Below are 21913 nucleotides of genomic sequence, written 5' to 3'. Positions count from 1 at the left end.
GATGGACCCTGAAGCTGCAAAATAAACAGAAATAAGGTTTGTGCACTTGCAGAGAGACTCAGTCCACAGTCCCATGTGCAGGACAAAAACCTGCAAACGTTTTTTTTTAGGGAAAAGTCTGCACACTTCTTTTCTTTTTCCTTTAAGATTTTCTTTTCTCATGGTTTGGCAAGAATTACGTTTCGACCTTGTTGGTCTTCCTCAGATTCACTGCAAACACAGGCATTGCACATGGTCTAAATCACCTGGCCTACAGGGGTGGAGCCAGCTCAGTGACTCATTAACTCTTGCAGGTATGGCAGGCAAGCTTGTGGCGTGACTAATGCCAAACAAATAAGTAAGAAAAACATAAGAAAAAACATTACTAAAAAACATTAGTAAAACTTTATACAAGACAAAAACAGATATCTAGTATAGGCCTACACAAATGCAAATTTGAAAAAATAGAGTTCAATCATTCATTATTAGACTTTCTGTTCACAGTCTATAATACAGAAAAGGTCTGATATCAAATCTCTTGGAGTCAAAGTTCCCAGGTAGTAGATCCAAAAAGCCTCTCTTTTTAAAAGCTGACTGTCTATGTTCCCTCCTCTTTGGCGGTTTTTGACCTGTTCCATCCCTATGAACCTCAGAGTTGAGGGTGGGTGTCTAAATCTGTTAAAATGAACAGCCAAGGGACTCTTTTCATCGTTGTTTCTGATGTTGCTTCTGTGTTGACTTATCTTCGTCTTCAGAGCCTGGTGTGTTTTTCCTACATATGCTTTCCCACAGGGACATTTGATCAAATTTACCACTTTAGTAGTGCTACATGTGATTTTACCCTGATATAAAATTATATGGTGAGTGAAGGAGTGACATTTGTGTGTGAAACTGTCCTGTGCACAGCATCCACATGGGTAAGTTCCATCTGGAATATCGCTTAAGAGATGTTTTGGTGTTGGTGCAGGTGGGCAGTCTGCTTTTACTACATCAGGATTTCCCGCAGCACTTTGCAGTCAAAGCGGCCGCCTTGGCAAAACCAGCCTGCCGCCTTAACTACGTCGTCAAAAAAACCAGTGGAGTGCACAGACATTTTGGGGGCAGGTGCTCAGGAGGGGGCACTTTTTTTTATAAGACGGGAACACTTAATTATAAAAAAAATTACACGCACATGTTGTATGAAATTTGACTTGTGCTGCAATTAGTAAATCAATATACAATTAAGACAATAAAGAGACCAAAATGTGTTAATTTATGTTGCCTAACAAAGACTATACAACAGAAAACGTTCGTCTTCACACATAGATTTGCAATTGCAAACTCTACCGAAATTATTTGTAGCCTATGTGGTCGTCCTCACGTTATCTGTCATTGACTTGGGCTACAGCGTAAAACTTTATCAGGTGACCAGTCGGCTAAAAATGCTTAGTTGTTTGATGCTGTATGAGACATTTTACTGCACAACAAAATGATTACACGTTGGGCTTAGAGGGCAAACTGTACGATTTTACTTGATCTGTAAGACAATAAAGAGACCAAACAGTACGAGAAGGAGTTATAGTGGGCTACTGACTGTCATTACATGAATGCAGAATGGGCATTCATGTAATGACTTCCCGTTTCTTCTGTCACAAATGAATGTGTTAATACATGTTGCCTAACAAAACATATACAACAGAAAACGCTCTTCTTAACACATAAATTGGCAAAATCTACCGAAATTATGTGGTCAGCCACCGTTATCTGTCATTGATTTGGGCTACAGCGTAAAACTTTATCTAGCTTCATCTAACTAGTTTATCAGGTGACCAGTCGGCAAAAATGCTTGTTTGGTGCTGAATGATACATTTTACTGCACAACAAAATTATTACATGTTGGGCTTAGAGGGCAAACTGTAAGATTTTGCTTGATCTGTATGTTACCTGGCTGATGGGGCACGGGAGAAGCAGCCTGTCAGCGACCATGCCTGCTATCTGAAGACCTTATTGAACTGCTATGGTGCTGCGATCTGGCGTGCCCTCTGCGCGCATCGCTGAAGTTCACGCGACAAAGGAAGAGAGATAGGCTGGTCGGTGGTAAAAGCAAGGAGGTGGCTCATTTCGGGCATTGTTTCAGTCATTTTTTAATGGCTCAGGTTTTCAAAAAGATCATTTCAAAACCGACCTCAGTAAAATCTTAATAATATTAATAATTAAAAAAAAAAAACAAACAAGTTTCAAAAGGGCATTTTCGTTGATAAAAGGCAAACTTCCTAGTGCTTTAGCACCACCTAGTGTCTATGTATGCACGCCTATGACCAACGCCAATCTCCCTTCTCCGCAGAACGCATTAAAAAATAAGAAGAAACGTGTCATGAATCGAAAAATAATCAGATTGTATAATCTTTACATATGTGATATGCCTCCGAATCAGAGCTAGGGAGCGGAGCTGAGCGGTGCAAATATCTCGCTTCTTGTTCTCAAGAATCAGTCAAATCGCGAACAGCCACAGCTCCGTTTAATTGTCAGGTGTGATGAAATGCGTTCATATTCCACTTTTTATGTCATAAACGTTGCAGGCCTATGGAAAGGTTTAGTGGTAGGGTTGTCTAATGATCAAGTTGTTGCTTCAATTTGTGTTTTAATTTATGCGACACACCAATGCTGGGTCCATCCGTTTGGCGCAAGTTTAAAATATTTAGCCGACTGTGTGATTTGTCATTTTCGTTCTTTTGGCAATTAATCCCGACTGATCCCTTTAGTTAACGTTGCCAAGCTTGTTTGTTGTTGCACTATCAGTGTTGCAGTCTTTTAAAATAAATGTTCTGAGTGAAATATATTGCCGTTGCTCTTAGTTCTTTGGGACCGGGGAGCTAAATTGACCTGACGCGAATTTGACCGGAGAAGCGGCCGAGTAAACAGCCACCTGCTCTCAGCACAGTGTTGACTTGCGCGTCTAATCGGACACGCAAGACTGACGATAGACGGGCCTAGACCCGTCCAGGCCCATCCGTGCCTATGCGTATGCTTTCCAAATTATTTAGCTAACTCCATCCCCATCAACGAACTTAGGCTATATGGCCAATATCTTTGAAATTTAACGGTCTTGGTTTTATTAGTGGGCATGCCTCAGACTCGTGGTGTGAGCGGTATGGGAGCAGAACAGAGCGTACACGCCCCTCTAAATTAAAAGCACTCCGGCGCTCAAATTCCATCCATATTACACAAAACTATAAAATGATCTAAACTTCATTCACTCTCGGTGTATAGATCAGGACAGACTTGCGGAACAGGCTGCAGGTCAACAGTCTGACAGCCTGCATGAATATAAGCATTAATGGTCCAATAGTAAAACAGTGCAATTACCCTTAAAGGGCCCTTGAAATGATCTTTTTAAAGCCAAGGAGGATGGCTTGTAACAATGCTAGTCAGCTTGTCAGCTCTGCCATAAGTAGTGACTGATCACATTTGCACATTTTGTTGTTTTGCACTTTCTTTTGCACTTGTTCTATAGTTTGTAATAGTCTTTGTTAAAATTGCACAAATTACACAAATATTTTTAAATATTTGTATACTGTTGTATAGTTTGTTTGGTGTTGTTAACTGTCTTTGTTCTTTGTTAACTGTTATTTTGAGAAGCTGGTTATTTATTAAAAATTGTAGTGTTTAATAAATAATTGTTAAATATACAGAGTCTGTAGTGTATCGCACAAACAAGACGCCAACACCTACACCCCCCCACCGACGGCAACCGATACAAGAACCCCCTGCTCGGATGGCAACCGATACCAGACCCCCCTCCCCCACCCCCGGACCCCACACCCTACCACCTTGACTAACACATTTCCTGCGGGAAACCCTGTACATACAGTAGTCTCTGATGTTGCGTGGCCTAGCTCTTGTAGATGATCCTTGAGGGGCTGAAGGCTTTTTGAGCATGTAGGGTCTGACTGGATTATATGCCAGTGTTTCAGCACCACTCGTTGCATTTCCTGCAATGCACTGTGCCCCTTACTATTCACTGGGGCAGTATCTGCAGTCTTTACAAAATATAATATCTGCAAACTTTACAAAATAGTCACATGAGTGTATCAATGATCAATCAACCTACTTGCTGCCAGGCACATGTGCATAGGAGAGCCACAGCGGGTAAGTCTTCATCATCGGTGGGATGCTGAGGATGATTTTTTCTTTATATTCTTTCTTTCTTGTGTCTTTCTTGATTGACTTCCTCATATCTTCAAGTGTGCAATTGGGCATTTTTTCCCCATCTGCTAAGACATGCATGAGAGATTGATCTCATTAGAACACCAACCAAGTCTTGCAATGACTTGATCATATGAATGAGCATATGTAAATTCAGGCAAACTGGTTCCTATAGCTCTGATAGATATTCATTATATTATATTATATATTACAGCCGTGGCCCACTGGTCGGGCAGCCGTGGCCCACTGGTTAGCACTCTGGACTTGTAACCGGAGGGTTGCCGGTTCGAGCCCCGACCAGTGGGCCGCGGCTGAAGTGCCCTTGAGCAAGGTACCTAACCCCTCACTGCTCCCCGAAGCGCCCGTTGTTGCAGGCAGCTCACTGCCCGGGATTAGTGTGTGCTTCACCTCACTGTTCACTGTGTGCTGTTTGTGTTTCACTAATTCACCGATTGGGTTAAATGCAGAGACCAAATTTCCCTCACGGGATCAAAAAAGTATATATACTTATACTTATAGTTATATAGGGATCAAAAGAGTATATATACTTGTACTTATAGTTATATAGGGATCAAAAGAGTATATATACTTATACTTATACTTATATAGGGATCAAAAGAGTATATATACTATACTATATAGTATAGTATAGTATAGTATAGTATATACTAAACTACTATTGTTATTTAAGGCGTGATCTGAAGGGAATGTTTTGTTTGTTTTCCAAATCTGAAGCAAATAGTGAGCAGAGATTAAATTGGACTGAAGTTACAAATATTACCGTTTACTGCCCGCAGAACAGTAGATCGTTCACAAATGTCTGGAAGGTTTGCAATCCGCACAGGTTCAGAAAACCGTATCCTTGTGCTCAGACAACACAAGGACATTGGAGCAAAGTTCTCATGCTCTATGCTCTCCCTCTAGATGCAAATACAAGAACATCATTTAGTTAGCTAAATAGCAGTTTTCTGTGCAAGAAATCACACTAAATGACCCGAGTTTAAAATACACACAAATCCTGGGCGTCTGTAGTCTTGAGAGGGAAAACTCTGTGCTGATTCTATGGTTGTGACAGACATAGGGCCCTATCTTACACCTTGTTATCTTACAGCCAAAACAGTGATGAATTTTTCACCAAGCGCTGCGGTTCACAAGTTGGCAGCAAGTTTGGCTTGTTAGCTGGCCATAGTCCTGGGATGCCAATAGCGGAGATCACATGCGAGTGATGTCCACTGACACCCCCTATGGATAAGGGATAATTAGAGCTTAGAGCTGATAGTGAAATGGAGGAGCAGGGGAGGAGGTGGGAGGAGCAGGGGATGAGGTAGGAGGAGCATGTGGAGGATGTGGGAGGGACAAGGGATGGGGTGGGAGGAGCATGTTAGAATGTGGGAGGAGCATGTGGGGTGTGTGGGAGGGACAGGGAAGAGGTGGGAGGGACTGGGAGGGTCAATCAACCCTATGGGCTCCTCCCGGACCTTGTTTAAAAAACATAATTTAATATTAATATAATCAAGTAGCCTACCTCAGACTGAGACAACAAGTAGCCCCAGCATTCAGGGGAGTATTCAAAAACTTCACCATCTTCAATGATCACATCACATGATTTGGACGAACGATTTGGTAATAGCTCTCTGAAAAGGATATAGAGCCCTTCCACAAGAGCAATCTAAAATGGATGGAGTATACAGTTTTACAATTAATCATACAATTTTAAACAGTAATTCAATAGCAGCAGCACTACATTGATCTAAACAAAGGTGTATTTAGCTGATCAGTGAATTGTGCACTTTCAGTTGCACTGGCAAATAACTACCGGTACACATCTTTTGACACTCTGGGGTAAACTGATGGCATTCCTGGTATAATATGCCTCACCAGTCTGCTAAAATACCAGCATGTTAAATTTAACCAGGAAAATGAAGAGAAGAGCCACCTTTCAATAATACATCATACCAATAACAAGCATTTAGCAATTATATTATTATATTAATAATAATATCTTGATACCCAATACAAAATATTGACAGAGAGTACTACTTAGTTACTTTATTACCTTCTGCACTTTGGTCCCTATTTCATTCCTGCACATCAGCTGATACAGAATCTGAGCCAGTGCATGACATCCAGTGAGCCTGCGGATATACGCCACCACATTCTGGAATCCTCCAACTTGTTTTATTCTCTGCCAACACAGGTGACATATGGCTTAACATGTTACCACTGAAATCAACATGTACTGTAGACTAAAACTGCTGCAATACGGTACTAACGATGGAATATAAAGCAATACAGTACTAACGATGAATGAAATACTAACGATGGAATACAAGGCAATACAGTACTAACGATGGAATATAAAGCAATACAGTACTAACAATGGAATAAAATACTAATGATGGAATATGAAGCAATACAGTACTAACAATGGAATAAAATACTAATGATGGAATATAAAGCAATACAGTACTAACAATGGAATAAAATACTAACGATGGAATATAAAGCAATACGGTACTAACAATGGAATATAAAGCAATACAGTACTAACGATGAATAAAATACTAATGATGGAATACAAGGCAATACAGTACTAACAATGGAATAAAATACTAACGATGGAATACAAGGCAATACAGTACTAACGATGTGGAATAAAATACTAACGATGGATGGAATACAAGGCAATACAATTTAAAATACTAACGATGGAATATAAAGCAATACAGTACTAACAATGGAATAAAATACTAATGATGGAATATGAAGCAATACAGTACTAACAATGGAATAAAAATACTAATGATGGAATATAAAGCAATACAGTACTAACAATGGAATAAAATACTAACGATGGAATATAAAGCAATGCTAATTTACTATAAAGCAATACAGTACTAACGATGAATAAAATACTAACGATGGAATACAAAGCAATACAGTACTAACAATGGAATAAAATACTAACGATGGAATATGAAGCAATACAGTACTAACAATGGAATAAAATACTAACGATGGAATATAAAGCAATACGGTACTAACAATGGAATAAAATACTAACGATGGAATATAAAGCAATACAGTACTAACAATGGAATAAAATACTAACGATGGAATATAAAGCAATGTGGTACTAACAAAAGCCATACAGTACTAAGGATGGAATAAAATACTAACGGTAGAATAAAAAGCAATACAGTACTAACGATTAAATAAAAAGCAATACAGTACTAACAATGGAATATAAAGATGAAAAGAAGACACTCATGCCCTTCATAGTCTGCTGCACAGAGGGCTGGATGTCCGCCTTGAGAAACTGCTCAATATTCGGACACTCCTCACTAAGTGAAGAAAGGAAGAAATGCACCAAAGAGTCCTCATTTATCCCGATGTCTTCCAAGGTGTCATTACTCCATTGTAGATCCCTGCTGCAAACACATTGAGGTTGTCATCAGTCAAAAATTGTATTAATGCATCAATTAGAGATTGGACGTCAGCTACAAATCATAGCACATATGCCACTTCCATATATGTTTGGATGACGTAGCCATTGGTAGGCAACAGGAGGCAGAATGCAGGTCTGGATACAGGTCTGTGGTATTTTGCACTAACTGTTTTGAGAAATGCACTAACTGTTTTGAGAAATGCACTAACTGTTGTGCAAATGGGCATTATGATTCGAGGAATGGACCAAAGCGACTGAGAAAAACTGTAACTGGAGGTATGGGGTGAGCGTGCGAACAGTGCAATGACTTGAACAAGATTATTCGTTTTTCTCAGTTGCTTTGGTGCATTTCTCGAATCAAACTGCAGAACTCCTCTTTGCCACACTGATGTGCCTGATGACTGATTTGACTTATGTCTCTGTGTGTGTGCAAATGTAAATATGAAGAATGAATATTTAAGGATACGAACCTTAACTGAAGCACATGTGATGGTATTCCACTTTCAAACGCCAGCCCTCTTTTCAGGTCAGCCAATGTATGGTCTTCCAGGTTTATTTTAACTTCATAATTACCCTGAATTATTAAAACATGTTATTGGACACTTGAAAAGACATACACATAAGACTATGCCCATGACAAAACACCTATTTGAAAGCTGCTATATGTAAGACCGACAACTAATGGACATTGCAGTCCAAAATCTAAACATTTCAGAGCATTAAGTAGGCTATTCTGGCAATCCAAAGGTTGAAATGCAGTAAATTCAGTATGTCAAGTATATTACAAGGGCCAGTGTCCCTGGAGCAACTTGGGGTTAAGTGCCTTGCTCAACGGACAGGGAATTTAACTTTTCTTTTCAGGTTACTGCATGGTAGCCCAGGTCCTTAGCCACCATGCTACCACCCAACCTGTGGACTGGGGTTTCCTTTAACTCTGGATCACTCCTTTAAATTAAAGGTATTCAAGTCTGTATACCCTCAGCATGACGTGACAGCGCACCGTGTCCATCCCTGAGGGTTCTGTGACTGGCTGAGCTGGTTGCAGTGGTGGAAGATTCTCTTTAGGTGTGAATATGACATAGAGATGACTCTCTTTCTCTACGTGCCTGTCATGTAACGACCCTGTGGAAATTCAAAAAGACAGACATACCATGTTTGCTATACCATGTTGCTGCTCAGTACGATTATCACTGTTTGGTAATATCAGCCTGAAAAGGTAATAATCAAATAATTAAACAATAGGAACAAAAGCAGCTAATCAGGACCCTGGTAGACATGCTAAATGTTTTGTGTTTAATGTTTTGTGTGTTGTGCCACTGCTGACCAGGAACAAGGATAAGATCAGTGAAAATCAAAAGGAGGAAGAGGCATATTTAAATACTTGGGTGATTTTGGTTCAAAACTCTTCAAAGTTGTTTTACATTTTGTTCGCCAAGTAATTTCATTAGAACTGTAATTGGGAACGGGTATTGTTATTTGATTATTTATCTTTACTCAATCAAAACAACTCAACTGGAATTTTATTGATATTACCTGAAATGTACAATTAAATAACATGACTTTTGAAAATGGAAATACAGGGCCCTATTTTCGTGACGCAAAACCCGGCGGAAAGCGCATTATTATCCTGACGCTGTTTGAAGTCTGCTGGTTTTTGCCGTCTTTATAGTCATAGTTTTAAACAAGACTAAGACGAGATTGCGCCAGTGTCCTGAAACACTGACTAAAACTATATTAACATGCATTATTGTTGACGGAAAAAAAACTAAGATAAAAATCTCTCTTAATTTTCGTCTACAAAATGGGAAGACAGAATATCTAGCTGTTACTCTTTCAAATATTCCAAATGAGTTAATGTGCAGCAGCTTTCCTGTAGGCTAGGCTACGTATTGTTGCTGCGACCCTGTGGCTGCAACACAAAACTACATGGAGCAAGAGCACCAGAGACTTCTGCCAGAGTTAGCAAGTTAACTACCTAAGTCTTATGCCACAACGTGACATACTCATAAGTTACAGCTTCTTTCATATGAATTAACCTCCCCCAGAATGTCCATACGAAAAATGTTCAGCAAGCAATGTCAACTATTTAACTAGTTACACTGATGATACAAAGTTCACTAGCAAGTAAGCTAATGAAGCTTATATGGAAAGTTTGGGGAATGTGTGGAGTTTGGGCGCATATCACCATCTAGCGTAACGGAGTAAAACATTCGTAATTAGGTCTACAAAAGGGGTTTTCTTTCGTCATGTAAATGAAGATAATGACAGTGGTCCAGTCAATTCCCCTAGCTGAGCTTTAGTAACTCCACTTAACTGTGCATGTAAACATACTGACTGACAAAAAGTCAGAATGTAATTATAACTGAAGCCCTGTTGACATAAAATATTGGGGGAAAATTGAGATATGTGAAACACTATTTGACTGAAATGGTAATCAGAAGTAATGTTATTAAAAAAAAGACTAAAATGTTTTGACTAAAACTTGACTAAGATACCTTGAGTTCTCTTTTGACTAAAACTAGACTAAAATGATTATGATGAAACTTATATTTTAATCACTAAATATGAGAAAGACTAAAAAGGACATTTTGTCACAAGACTAAGACTAAGACAAAATTAAGAATAGGTGGCAAAATTAACACTAACTCTCATTGGTTAGGATGTTACACCCAAAACACACCCATGACTGATTAAGAAACATAAGGCCCACCTTCTTGCGCCAAGCGCTGGACGTTTGATAACGTTTCATAACTAAAACACACCCAATGTGGACTGGACAAACCCCGAAATTTGTTTAACCACTTATCTATCACTCATTGATGTATCTTACTGTAAAACAACCTAGATTTTGAAGGCCAAATGTGTAGGCTGCTCATTAAAGTTTGGATAAAAAAGTTGAAGTTTTTCTTCCTCGTTCAGACGCTTGCTGTGTGTAAACGTTTCCGTTTTTAGCCAGGGCTTTGAACCGGTTCAAGGAACAAAAACGAAAACCGGGAACTTTTTGTATTTTACAGGGAACAGAAACGAAACCGGAAACGTTATTATTTTTTATGTTCTGGAACAGGAACACTTATTTAAAAATAATGGTAACCGGTTAATACCGGTTTTATTTCGTTCCTCAAAGTTTTCGTTGGCTGATTAACTAAAATGGTCAGCACTCTGGACTTGTAACCGGAGGGTTGCCGGTTCGAGCCCCGACCAGTGGGCCGCGGCTGAAGTGCCCTTGAGCAAGGCACCTAACCCCTCACTGCTCCCCCTCGCCGCCCGTTGTAGCAGGCAGCTCACTGCGCCGGGATTAGTGTGTGCTTCACCTCACTGTGTGTACACTGTGTGCTGTTTGTGTTTCACTAATTCACCGATTGGGTTAAATGCAGAGAGTATATATACTTATACTTATACTTATAAAAAAATAAGTAATTATTTTCCTGCGCACGTTACCATGACGGCTGAGGTTCATTTCCTATGTGACATCACATCAGACATTCACTGACTGAATGGAGAGAGAGCGGTGGATTACAAAGTCTCCACTCCACATCTTAAATAAGGTCTAAATTACGATCCATCGTTAAGCCTAATGTCAGTCACAAATCTTTGTTTTTTTGTTGTTTGTTTAAAAATGCCAGGTTGGTATAGCCATTTTTTTAGTTTTTGCGAACTGTTAAATGTGAGCCACTGCTATTACAGGCTATAATTAGTAGGCTATGTTTGTTGATAAACAATAGGCCCTACCTGATGAAACAGGCCTAATTGCAAGTAGGCCTAAGCAAGACAAAACAAAAGACTTGTGTAGGCCTACTGGATGGCCTTTCCCCCTGACAGTTGGAATTTGTTGTTGCCCGAGTGGCATAACCACGTGTCTTAATAATGTCGTTACGTTTGTGTGGAAATTTTCTCTTTTAACAATAAACTACACATTTGAAATAATTGTAGGCCTATTTAATTATTATTATTAATAATATAATTATTATTATTTAATAATGGTTATAATATTATTACATTTGGTTTAAGCTGGATGAGAAAGATGTGACATAATTCTATAGCATTAAACAGCTGACAGGAACGAAATTAACCGTTCTGGGAACAGTATTTTTTTGTTCTAACCGGTTCGGGAACGTCAATTTATTGGTGGAACTCATAAACGGAAACGTTATAATTCTGTTTCTGTTCGGAACGAACCGATTGGAAAAAAAAAAATCGGTTCAAAGCCCTGATTTTAGCCAAGAGATTTAGGAGGAAAACAGCAACCTAAACATACAGTTGCTGACCAGATTCCTCATGGAGATTGCACCCGGTTTGTCCATTTCAATTTATTTTAGAGTTGGCGGCCTATTTAAAAACAAAAACATTAGGCTATTGTTGTAGTTGTCATCTTCAGAAGTTGATCGAACATTATAGACTACCTCAAAAGTTACTCATTATTATAGGCTACCTCACAATACGAATGCCTCCCAAGTTTTACCGCCTACGTGAATGGAGCATTTAGAAGCTGCACTGTGTAGTTCAGAACTTTTCGGATTAAACAATAGAGATTCTAAGGCAATTCAATCTTTGGCTACGGATTTCTTTGGAGAACGGACAACAGAGATTGACAGCATCAGCACTGGGGGACAGCACTTTATCAGGATGCATAGTCTTGTGGTGATTGGTTGAGAGGAAATATACATACAGTAATATGCTCATTTACACTTTGATTTTCCCAAAACTTGTTTTTTTTTTTTTTAGATGAGAATAGCTTTCACATCTCTGGGTTGGCTAAACAGAATTGAACAAATGACCCCTTGTTTTGAACCTATTTTGATTATTTTGTCGAACTGGTTTAATTTAGTCATGGCATGCCCTATATGATTTGTCTTTCTCTTCACTTTACTCCAGCAGCAAACAGAAATAGAACCAGAACCAGAAAGAAAACACCACAATAAGTTGTGAACTTAACATGTTTTGTTTTTGTTTTTCAGTTTAACCTGAATGAAACGTCTATGGCAGGGGTCTCCAACCTTTTTGGGAATGAGGGCTACCTGAAGACCCGAAATCAAATGGAGGGCTACTCATTTAAAACAAACATACCCTCACCCCTTTTTTGCGAGGGTAGTCCTCCTAAATAATAGGCCTATGTGATTTTTACTTTTAAATTATCAATATTGTGTAGGCCTATAAGTCTTTATATATTAAGCAACTGTATTTTCAACTTTAATATCAATAGCCTATGCAACACTACCAACATTTTTGTTCAGTTTGTTCATTTCAAAGTTTGCATTTTTAACAAAAAAACAATATTTTTGTGCAATTAATAATTTGGGTTACAATTTGTACCCAATTTATACCCACCCACCATTATGAATTCAGGGGTTGTTTAAGTCCTGATTTCAGTGGACAATTCGGTTTTAACATTTCAATAGTAATCGCCCATACCACCCTAACATATGAAAACTCCTTTTAAAGTTATTGCACACCTGAAATCTCTCCATGATCTGACAAAAAAGGTCATGCACAGTCCTGCTCAGTCATGCATGCCACAAATTTTTCAGCACTATTATACGGCAGTAGCCTACGGAGGAGAAAAGGCCTGTGAGCTAAAGCAATTGTTTTTCAGTCCTTGAACAATCATGCAAGAACCGTATTTGCAAACATGGAATGGCCACAGAACTTTTGCAAAGATATGTTTCCATTGGCTACACCAGACAAGCAAGTTTTTTCCCCTTTACTGTCTATGCGTGCGAGCAGCGTGTATGCGCTCCGCTTCCGTTGTTGTTTAAAGATTGAATGGGAAACGGATTTGGAGCCAAAGGCTAAAATGTAACGCAGCTACAATTTGTAAGGCATCACCAATATTAATTTAATGTTACAGATGTATGGCTAAAATGGTTCTGGTCTAGACTTAAATATCTATTGAAAACGTCACAATGGAGCGTGTTTTTAGAGCGTGATCTGCAGGCAACCTGTTAGCTATTTTTAGAAGTGCGCTGGGGGCGACTCATAGCCATGAGCACCGTGTTGGAGACCACTGGTCTATGGCATCAGAGATCAGTTAGAACCAGTAGATGAGCTCTAGTTAAATAAGACAAAAATCGAAGTGTTTGTGAGGTCTGGAATTTACTTTACCTATCGTAATTCCTTATTAGGGATGCACCGATTGGAAAAATTCTGGGTCAATATCAATAATCATAGGCGGCTCTGACTGCTCTGGAGCCCTAGGCCAGATTTTACTTTGGTGCAATTAACGAATTGTTTTATGTGTAAAAATAGTTCCCTGTCATTTTGGGCGTCCTCTGTGGATGGAGCGCCCTTAGCATTTGCCTATACCCAGAGCCAGGCCTGTCAATATTGATCTGTATAATAACAATTTGTCCAACAGCCAATACCAATAACAGTATAATTATAATATTAATCATTTTCAGAACTAATGTTTTGGAATCAACGTGTTTACTATATTTACACTCTTGTTTTACACTAGCTAAATCAAGGTCGGCATTGTAAAAATATGTACTTACATGTGTTGAAAAAGGGATCATCAGTGAGTGGCATTCCCTCGGCAGTGAAAAGGCAAACACCCATATTGTTACCTACACCCTCCTGATAACCAATTCGGAGCATAAGATCTTCCACAGTGTTTTGTGCTGGATCCAAGTCTTAAAACAAAAAAAGCCGAATTTAAAGTTATAGTCAATTTGTTTTCAAAGAGAAAAACTGGATAACTTAAAGGACAATGCAAAATAAACCTAGGGGTTAATAACACATGTGTACCAAGTTCGACCTTTCTCTGGGATATGTTTTTGAATTTCCCCTTAGGGATCAATAAAGTATCTATCTATCTATCTATCTATCTATCTATCTATCTGTTTTCATGCTAATGGAATGTGAGCAGTTTTATCGCAAACCACTAATTAGCTTATAACGCTAGTCTTAGAGGCACAGAGTAAAGTAAAAAGGGTAACACTTTACTTGACATTGTCGACATAAGAGTGACATGACACTGTCATAACTATGACATGACTCTGTCATAAATGTGCAATAAACGTTATAATCATGTCATAAACTTTTATGACTTCTTTCATTAAGTGTCGTTCGGTTTTTGTGATGATATGTTGACATTGTTTGGGTTGTCTTGATTGTGACAACTTGACATTAATCAAAGTGACATTACCAGAAGTTGTCTTGGTCATGACAAGTTGACATTAAGTATGTTTGGAATGTCTTTGTAATGACAACTTGACATTAACCAGGATGACATTACCAGAACATGTATTTGTCATTACAACTTGACATTAAATTTGTTAAGACAACTTGACATTAAACAAGATGACATTACCAGAGGATATCTGATAATATTCCAGTTCCATCTCTACCGTTGGCAAAGAATATACAAGTGTGATACAGGCAAAAAATTGAACGCATGATAAGGGGAAATTCAACCAAGCAGTGGAATAAATGCAATTAAATGCAATTAATTAACATTCTATAATCTTCTCATCAGCAGTTCTGATGTTATGAAGACAGATAAGTTTCTTACTAAAAGAACACGCTAATGGGGCTTTTTGGGAGTTTTGCCCAAGTAGCAGTGCTTTGCCAACATGATTATATAGCTCCAAATATATATCTGCTTAGAAAATTGCTGTTACATTTCACATTGTTAGTTGGTAAATACACAAGTGACAGCATGTAAATAAGAACATTTTAAAGTTGTTAGACCAGAGAAGCAAATTGAATCAAGGCTCTTGACCTGATAATTTCTTTGTCCTGTGAAAATGTTTTGTGCTAATGGTGAAAATAAATGTAAGTAATATAGTACCACATGGTTCAACCATTACCAAAGCAATTGGTGTTGCTATAGTACAGACATTACAAAATGAATCAGAGAACTGTCCCCAATCCGTGACTGAAATTTCACAACCTTTGATATGGCTCTGGGGCTGCCATAGACTCCAATGCCAGAAGAGGCAGACAGCAGAGGAGGATGGAGAAGAAGGCAAAGCAGGAAAAAAAGTAAAAACAGAAACTGGCTATGATTAAGGTTATGGGAGAGCACAAACATACCCCTTAACTCTCTGCACTCAGGACACTTGGGGAATGAATAAAAGAGACTGAACCCGTCCACTGACTTCGTCATTTGCATTTCATGCATGAGATGGGTGGCACCTTTTCCGTAGTCTTTTAATAGTGTCCAGCTTTTAAACCGGTTCTTCTCCACTTGACTTAAACCTTGTAAAAAACAACAACAACAACAAAACAGTATATATATACAGTTAAGAACAAAATTATTCTTACCCCTGGCAAATATTGATTTAATGTTGATTCAATATGTTTGTTCTGACTGAAAATGGCACTGCCAAAAGGTTGCAAGACAATGTGGTAGAAACATGGAATCAGAAAAAGAAGAGTTTTCAACTTTTTTAACATTTTTGGGAAAAAATGGTGTGTCCAAAGCAGGCGCGCGGGAACCTATTTTTGACCAGGGGTGCTGAATAACAAAAAAAATGGATGTCCGACGATTTCTCCCCTCCTGGACATGTTTCAGATTTTGACTGCTAAATACGTCATTTTAGTGCGGTGTGCGGGTGATAGAGAGAAGTTTTAGAAAAGTCCTGGGCAGCCACAAATTCCAATGTTCCGCGACAGCAATCCGAAGCCACCTCGCCCACCCTAACCCCACAGAATCGCACTTGACATCATTAGCCTATTTCAGTATAGCTAAGGAAAACAGGGCCCGAATGATCTTTTTGTCTTTAAGGCAGGGGTCTCAAACACCCGGCCCGCGACGTATGTCAAAATAATAATGTAATCCGGCCCTTGAGACTTTTTAATTGTGACAAACAATGATACTGATTAAAATAGACGATAGTTCGATAGACGATAGTTAGTTAAATCTCATTTGTACTCTGCTCCACTATGTGCTAGACATCCAGAGCTTCATTCAAACCCAAAATCGCTGTGCAAAGTTTTCAGGAAATACAGTACTTGTATTACACGCGAGAAACACAAAGACGTGCATTTGTAATGACGTCGGAAGCGATGCAGGCCATAGTGTTGCATAAATTGAACCAGAAATTAAGCAGAAATAGGCCTACACCAAATGTTGAAAAACGTTTACGTGTGATGAAGTCTTAGGTAGGCTATGTTATTCACCTATTGTAAATCTGAAGGAGAATATCCTTTTGGAGATTATGATCGATCGTCTATTGAATGGAGGTGCGTCTGCGGTAATGACGGTGTCCACTAAGCATACCATGCTTATTTCCGACCCTCTGCCCAACATAGCTTGGAGGTTGCAGTGGTAATCGTGATGATAGTGTCTGTAATGGACGTGGTACAGACAGCAGGGCTAGTAGAAATAGGGCTCTAAACTACAAAGTCACCCGCAAATATGATCACGAACTTCTGGGTACTCAGATTACCCGCGATAGGAACTCATTTAACCAGAACACTTTATTGTAGGCCTTGTGGTTTAGAAACCATATACATCTTAGGTGTTGGTATACATCTTAGGTGTTTTCCTGTTAATTTGTTATGTGGGTAATATGAAAAAAGTAAAGTAAACCTGCTCAAATATGTTCATCCAGTATTTAAAGGTGCATAATTTGAGGTGCTTGCCATCCAGTGGCAAATTAGATGGGTAAATTTACCCCCTTCATAAACTTTTGTTTTACTCAAAGATTTTTACATTTACAGTAGGACTTTATCTCTGACCACTTTCAAGCCATGGCCTTTTGAAATTTAGCTAAAAATCCAATGGTGTTGCTTTCTTAACCCTGACGCCTATAGTTTGCCAGGTTTAAAAAAAGTTATTAGAGGAAAATATTTTTATTTGGTGTGAAACACACACATACCTGTTTTTATGCTTTTCATTTGTTTTATAATTTGTATTAATATTTATTTTATCATTATTTTATTTATAAGCTAAGGTTGCTAGCACAGGTGTCTAAAACTAGATAAAAACACTTGCACTTTTTGTTTGCAGTTTTGTGTGGTATTTGAAAAAAAGAACATTGCATTTTCAGAAATAGCCGGCCCTCCAATCAGATGACGTTGGCAGAATTGGCCCCCGGCTCATTTGAGTTTGAGACCCCTGCTTTAAGGGGGTCTCTCTATCTCATAAAAAGTTGGCACACCCCGCGCATAGCCTAACAAGGCGATACAATTACAGTAAATAGCCTAGGCGCGAGTGGCGCTTTTGCACAGTAGCCTATATGCGCACGATAGGCCTAGACACACGCACACAATAGACAGAGATTTTTCATAGAAATGGATTCCTTTTAATTCATTTCAACATATTATTGATTGTAATATTCCATATTTAATTTTAATTTCACAATACAAAGATAGACTAAATTTTACTCTGAGTGCCATTCTCAATTTCACAAGGTAGGCTAACTCATTTGAAGCAGACCACCGTCTCAGATAGGCTATCCTCAGTGTCAAACACAATAATGCATGTAGTATAACTTATACACAGGGAAAATGCACTAACTGGCAGAAAATAATAAAGCCATTGCAGCCAAACTATGTTCTAGTGTTATAGGCTAATGTGCACATAGTAACAACACCTGGGCGGTCAGTCGTCTCGTGTGTTGTTACTGTGGGAATAAATATGAGATGTTGTCGGGTAGCCATTGAATAGGCTATTCTGCCATCAGAGATTGTTAACAGGTGTTTCAAAATATCTGGGAACTTTCCGGAGCTCTGAATGACAGAGGATAGCTACAGATCAGTTCACAGAATCATTGAAGTAAGCTGCATTATGGGCCATAATTTATGGCTTGTTAATCAACATAGAAGAGGTAAGGCGCAAGTTCAACAGCAAACAGGACTTTTCCGCACGTATCAACCCATGTAGGCTAGCCCAATGAACGCCTATGTAAATGCACAAAACATTCTCATCAAAGCAGGGTAACTTCTTCAGACTTCAGACGAGTGCTGTCAAATCGATCGTATGCGGTTTGCCCATAGTCTAGTGGTGTGGTGGTGAAGTGTCATATGCTGCTTTCAAGAGCGTAGGGTAGGTCTACGTCCCGTAGTAGCCTATATTTTAATTTCACGTCTGTAATGGTAAGAGATCGCACAGGGATAGATAATGAGCGTTGTTTAAGATTAAATTACAATGCCAGACACCTTCAGATATCAGAGACCCCCTCAGATTTTTGACTTTGTTGCTTTCAAGGGAGCCAGTCCTCACTCTATGGGAGCTCGGCTCCCTCTGGCTCCCACGTAATTCGAGCACTGAAGGAAAATTACTTTTCTGATCGTCAAAACCACACCAGCGATGTTTGGCTTTAAATATAGGCTAATAATCAGGCTGCAATGATCTCGCAAATCATTTCTGAATAGCCTAAAGTGTGTCGTCTCCACAGCAAGTGTCCTAATAATTTCTATCTTAGCGACTAGGATAGTGAAATGATTTCACTAGCTATACATTTATTAATTTTGCAAAACTGTAAAACACAATTAAAGTTTCTTTCAGCTTATCCATGCTTTTTTGAACGTGTAAATCGCATAGAATATGTAGACCTATATCAACCGTAGATCGCTATCACATGGGCCTAGGCCTAGCTGAAACCACGCTACGGTTCTTACAGTAACTGACTCACGTTCACGTTGATCTCTATAACTGTTCATTTTTAGTAGCCTATATTCGAACCTATCCATAACCCTTTTTTGTTATTTGACTCATCATTTCACATACAAAAATATAAATAATGTCAGACAGCAAATTAGTAATTATATATATATGTAATTACATGTATATAATATTTTTTACAAATCTATCTCCTGCCAGCAGGGGGTGCTGCAGCACCCTCAGCACCCCCCTTCCCACACCCTTGGTCCAAAGTGACTCCTACCCTTTTTAAATAATCAATGGAAACATCTTTATTTGCCATCACAGCTCTCAAAATGGTTATTACAATACCTGCCAAGCCTCTCCATGTCTCCACAATGATTCTAGACCTAGGTTCTAAGGCAGAAACGATTACTGTATTTTCCGGACTATAAGTCGCATCAAGAAGACCAAGACCAAGAACAGATAGACTATGTAACTGGACACATAGAGGCCAAAAAGATTAATGAAGACGAAGGAGCGAATGGTGGCAAGCTGAGGTGAGCTGGGCAATAACGAAGGCGGCCAAGGAGGGCCTGACGGTAATTGTAAAGCAATTTACAAAAGATTCACTGAACAAAAATGCTGATTAAATTTAGCTAGAGATGTGGAGAATGCAATGCAATCAAGCATTTTGGGTAATGTCGAGGCACTCGGTGGTAGCAGAGCAAGCGCTCGGGAGGTTACCTCCGAAAGAGCGAGAGAGAAAAAAAGATGCAAGTTTAAATGAACATGCAAACTTTCAACGACGCTATACTAAGGAAGCTACCCTTATTTTAGAGACTGTTCACATGCCTTTCTTAACCAGTATGAACATTTAATCTGGAAAGGCAAGTTATTCAACTAGCACACAGACGTCCTGGATTAACCGGAACAGTCCCGATTTTGAGTTGCGCGTCCTGAGTCCCGACAAAAGCCTGTCAGGATGCTAAAATGTTAAAATGTTTACCCAACCACTACTAAAGTGTGGTCTTATCAAGTCAAGTCGGCTTTTATTGTCAATTTCTTTACATGCACTGGTCATACAAAGAATTGAAATTTCGTTTCTTACTTTCCCATGCAGACATAGACATACTTTAAATACAGACATAGACATACTATAGACATAGCCATAGACAATAAACATTAAATTAAAGTGCAAGACTGAAATATAGAACATGTATGTATCAAAATAGAAATATAGGACATATATATATAAAAAAAATAGAGGTAGTTGTGTTGTATATTTATATAGTCTTAACAGTTACATGAAGTTTAAACTTGTGCTTGTGTGACCTGTATATTTACATTGATATGCAGTATGCAGTAATTTCAAGTATATCAGGCTTGATGTGAAGCAGCAACACGTTAGGGCTGCGCAGTCACAGTGCAGTTCCACAGGGCGGTGTTGGGGGTTAGGGTAGACAGGATCCTAGTTTCCTAGGTTCCTGGCTGGCTGGTGGGTGGGGGGCTGTCAGTGATGGGAGAGTGGGTAGAGTATTATATTATAGCCTGATCATTCACTAAACCCATGTAGAAAGACTATATAGCCTAAAGTGTACGGCGTGTGATTTCGATAATGTGTGTGCGCGCACATGTGTGTCAGTCAATCGTAACAGTCTGCATAATCTTTGCAGCCAACCTTACGGTGTATCTCTGTAAACATTGTTGCAATGCCTTGTCATTTCTGCCTCGTTTTAACAGTTAGTAATGCTGAAGAGAAAGTCATTATCAAAATAACCTATTGCTGAGTTTTGTTTTCAAATGTTTTCATGCATGTCTGGATAACAGGTGAGGAATGTTAAGAAGACAGACTATCATACATCTTCAAATTATGGCCGGGATCTTTTATTTACTTGTGCAAAGCACAGGCCTTTATTTGGCACAGGCTTGTATTCGAGTTAGGCCTTTATTTCTTATGTGCGTTCTATTGAGAGACATGCGTTTCGATTGAGGCGGCCAACGATAGGCTATAAAACACTTGATTTACCCATATTGTTCAAGTCTTCATCAGATATATCAAGAATGTCACTCTCATCCTTCACCCCTATATACCCTATATACCCCTTTGTAAAATCTTTCCAGCCTGTGTTTTTCAAGTAGACAGTAGATCTTGTCCATCTGAAGAAGGAAAAAAAATATGCAATCACTAAAAGCAAATAGAGCAAACAAAAGAACACAATGTCTGATAGATGCCATTATACAAACACAAGGCAGCAATGTCTAAACAAAAGAGCTATTTCATTCATCTGTGTCTTCTCACGGGCTGACTAGCGCAGGCACTTGGTCACATGGAGCACTTTTTGAAATTTATGACACTGTGATGAATAATGGACAAGATTGGTGATGAAACCTTACTGCCCTAAAAATATTACAGGCCATCTTGGGTACACCATTTGCCAACAGATTCAGTCAATCACCCAGGTTATCCCATTAGGGGAAAACATATGACTTAGATCAAATGGAAACCAGTGGTGTTGTACCTATACTAAGTCGAAAGTAAAGTAAAGTAAACTAAAAAGATTCAATCCTCCTACTCAAGTGAGTAGGATGCATTTCACACTGCTCCTGCTTCACCTATCCTTTTAGCAATTACTCTTTTTCATTCTTTTATTTCATTTAAAAGATAGATTAGCAAAGGCAGTGAAACCAGTACATTTAAATCTGAAACTTTAGTGGTTAGGTTTTTACTTTACATGAGCTAGCCAAGTCAATGAGCAAAAAGTGAGCAGCAA

At 38.9% G+C, this 21913-nt stretch overlaps 2 protein-coding genes across 2 annotated transcripts in view; one reads left to right on the top strand and one right to left on the bottom strand.

Annotated features, from left to right (window-relative positions):
- Window positions 1–21913, top strand: part of LOC125295302 (RNA-binding motif protein, X-linked 2-like) — a 144695-nt gene that overhangs the window by 105243 nt on the left and 17539 nt on the right. The window lies entirely within an intron of this gene.
- On the bottom strand, window positions 5377–21225 carry LOC125295303. The gene is made up of 6 exons (XM_048244568.1): window positions 21169–21225; window positions 15644–15808; window positions 14101–14238; window positions 8589–8734; window positions 6221–6349; window positions 5377–5406 (listed from the first exon to the last, which is right to left on the bottom strand). The coding sequence occupies exons 1-6, from the start codon at window positions 21170–21172 to the stop codon at window positions 5377–5379; spliced, it is 612 nt and encodes a 203-aa protein (XP_048100525.1). The 5' UTR covers window positions 21173–21225.

This window comes from Alosa alosa, chromosome 5 (genome assembly GCF_017589495.1).
Source record: "Alosa alosa isolate M-15738 ecotype Scorff River chromosome 5, AALO_Geno_1.1, whole genome shotgun sequence".
NCBI lineage: Eukaryota > Metazoa > Chordata > Actinopteri > Clupeiformes > Clupeidae > Alosa > Alosa alosa.
The sequence above is the reverse complement of the archived record's forward strand: the minus strand, read 5'-3'. Positions and strand labels throughout refer to the sequence as shown.

Coding starts and splice junctions, on each gene's coding strand:
- LOC125295303 (XM_048244568.1), bottom strand. Junction 6,350..8,588: donor GCTGTCACGTCATGCTGAGG/GTATACAGACTT, acceptor CTGTGTTGGCAG/AGAATAAAACAAGTTGGAGG. Junction 5,407..6,220: donor TAGGGACCAAAGTGCAGAAG/GTAATAAAGTAA, acceptor CCTTATCCATAG/GGGGTGTCAGTGGACATCAC.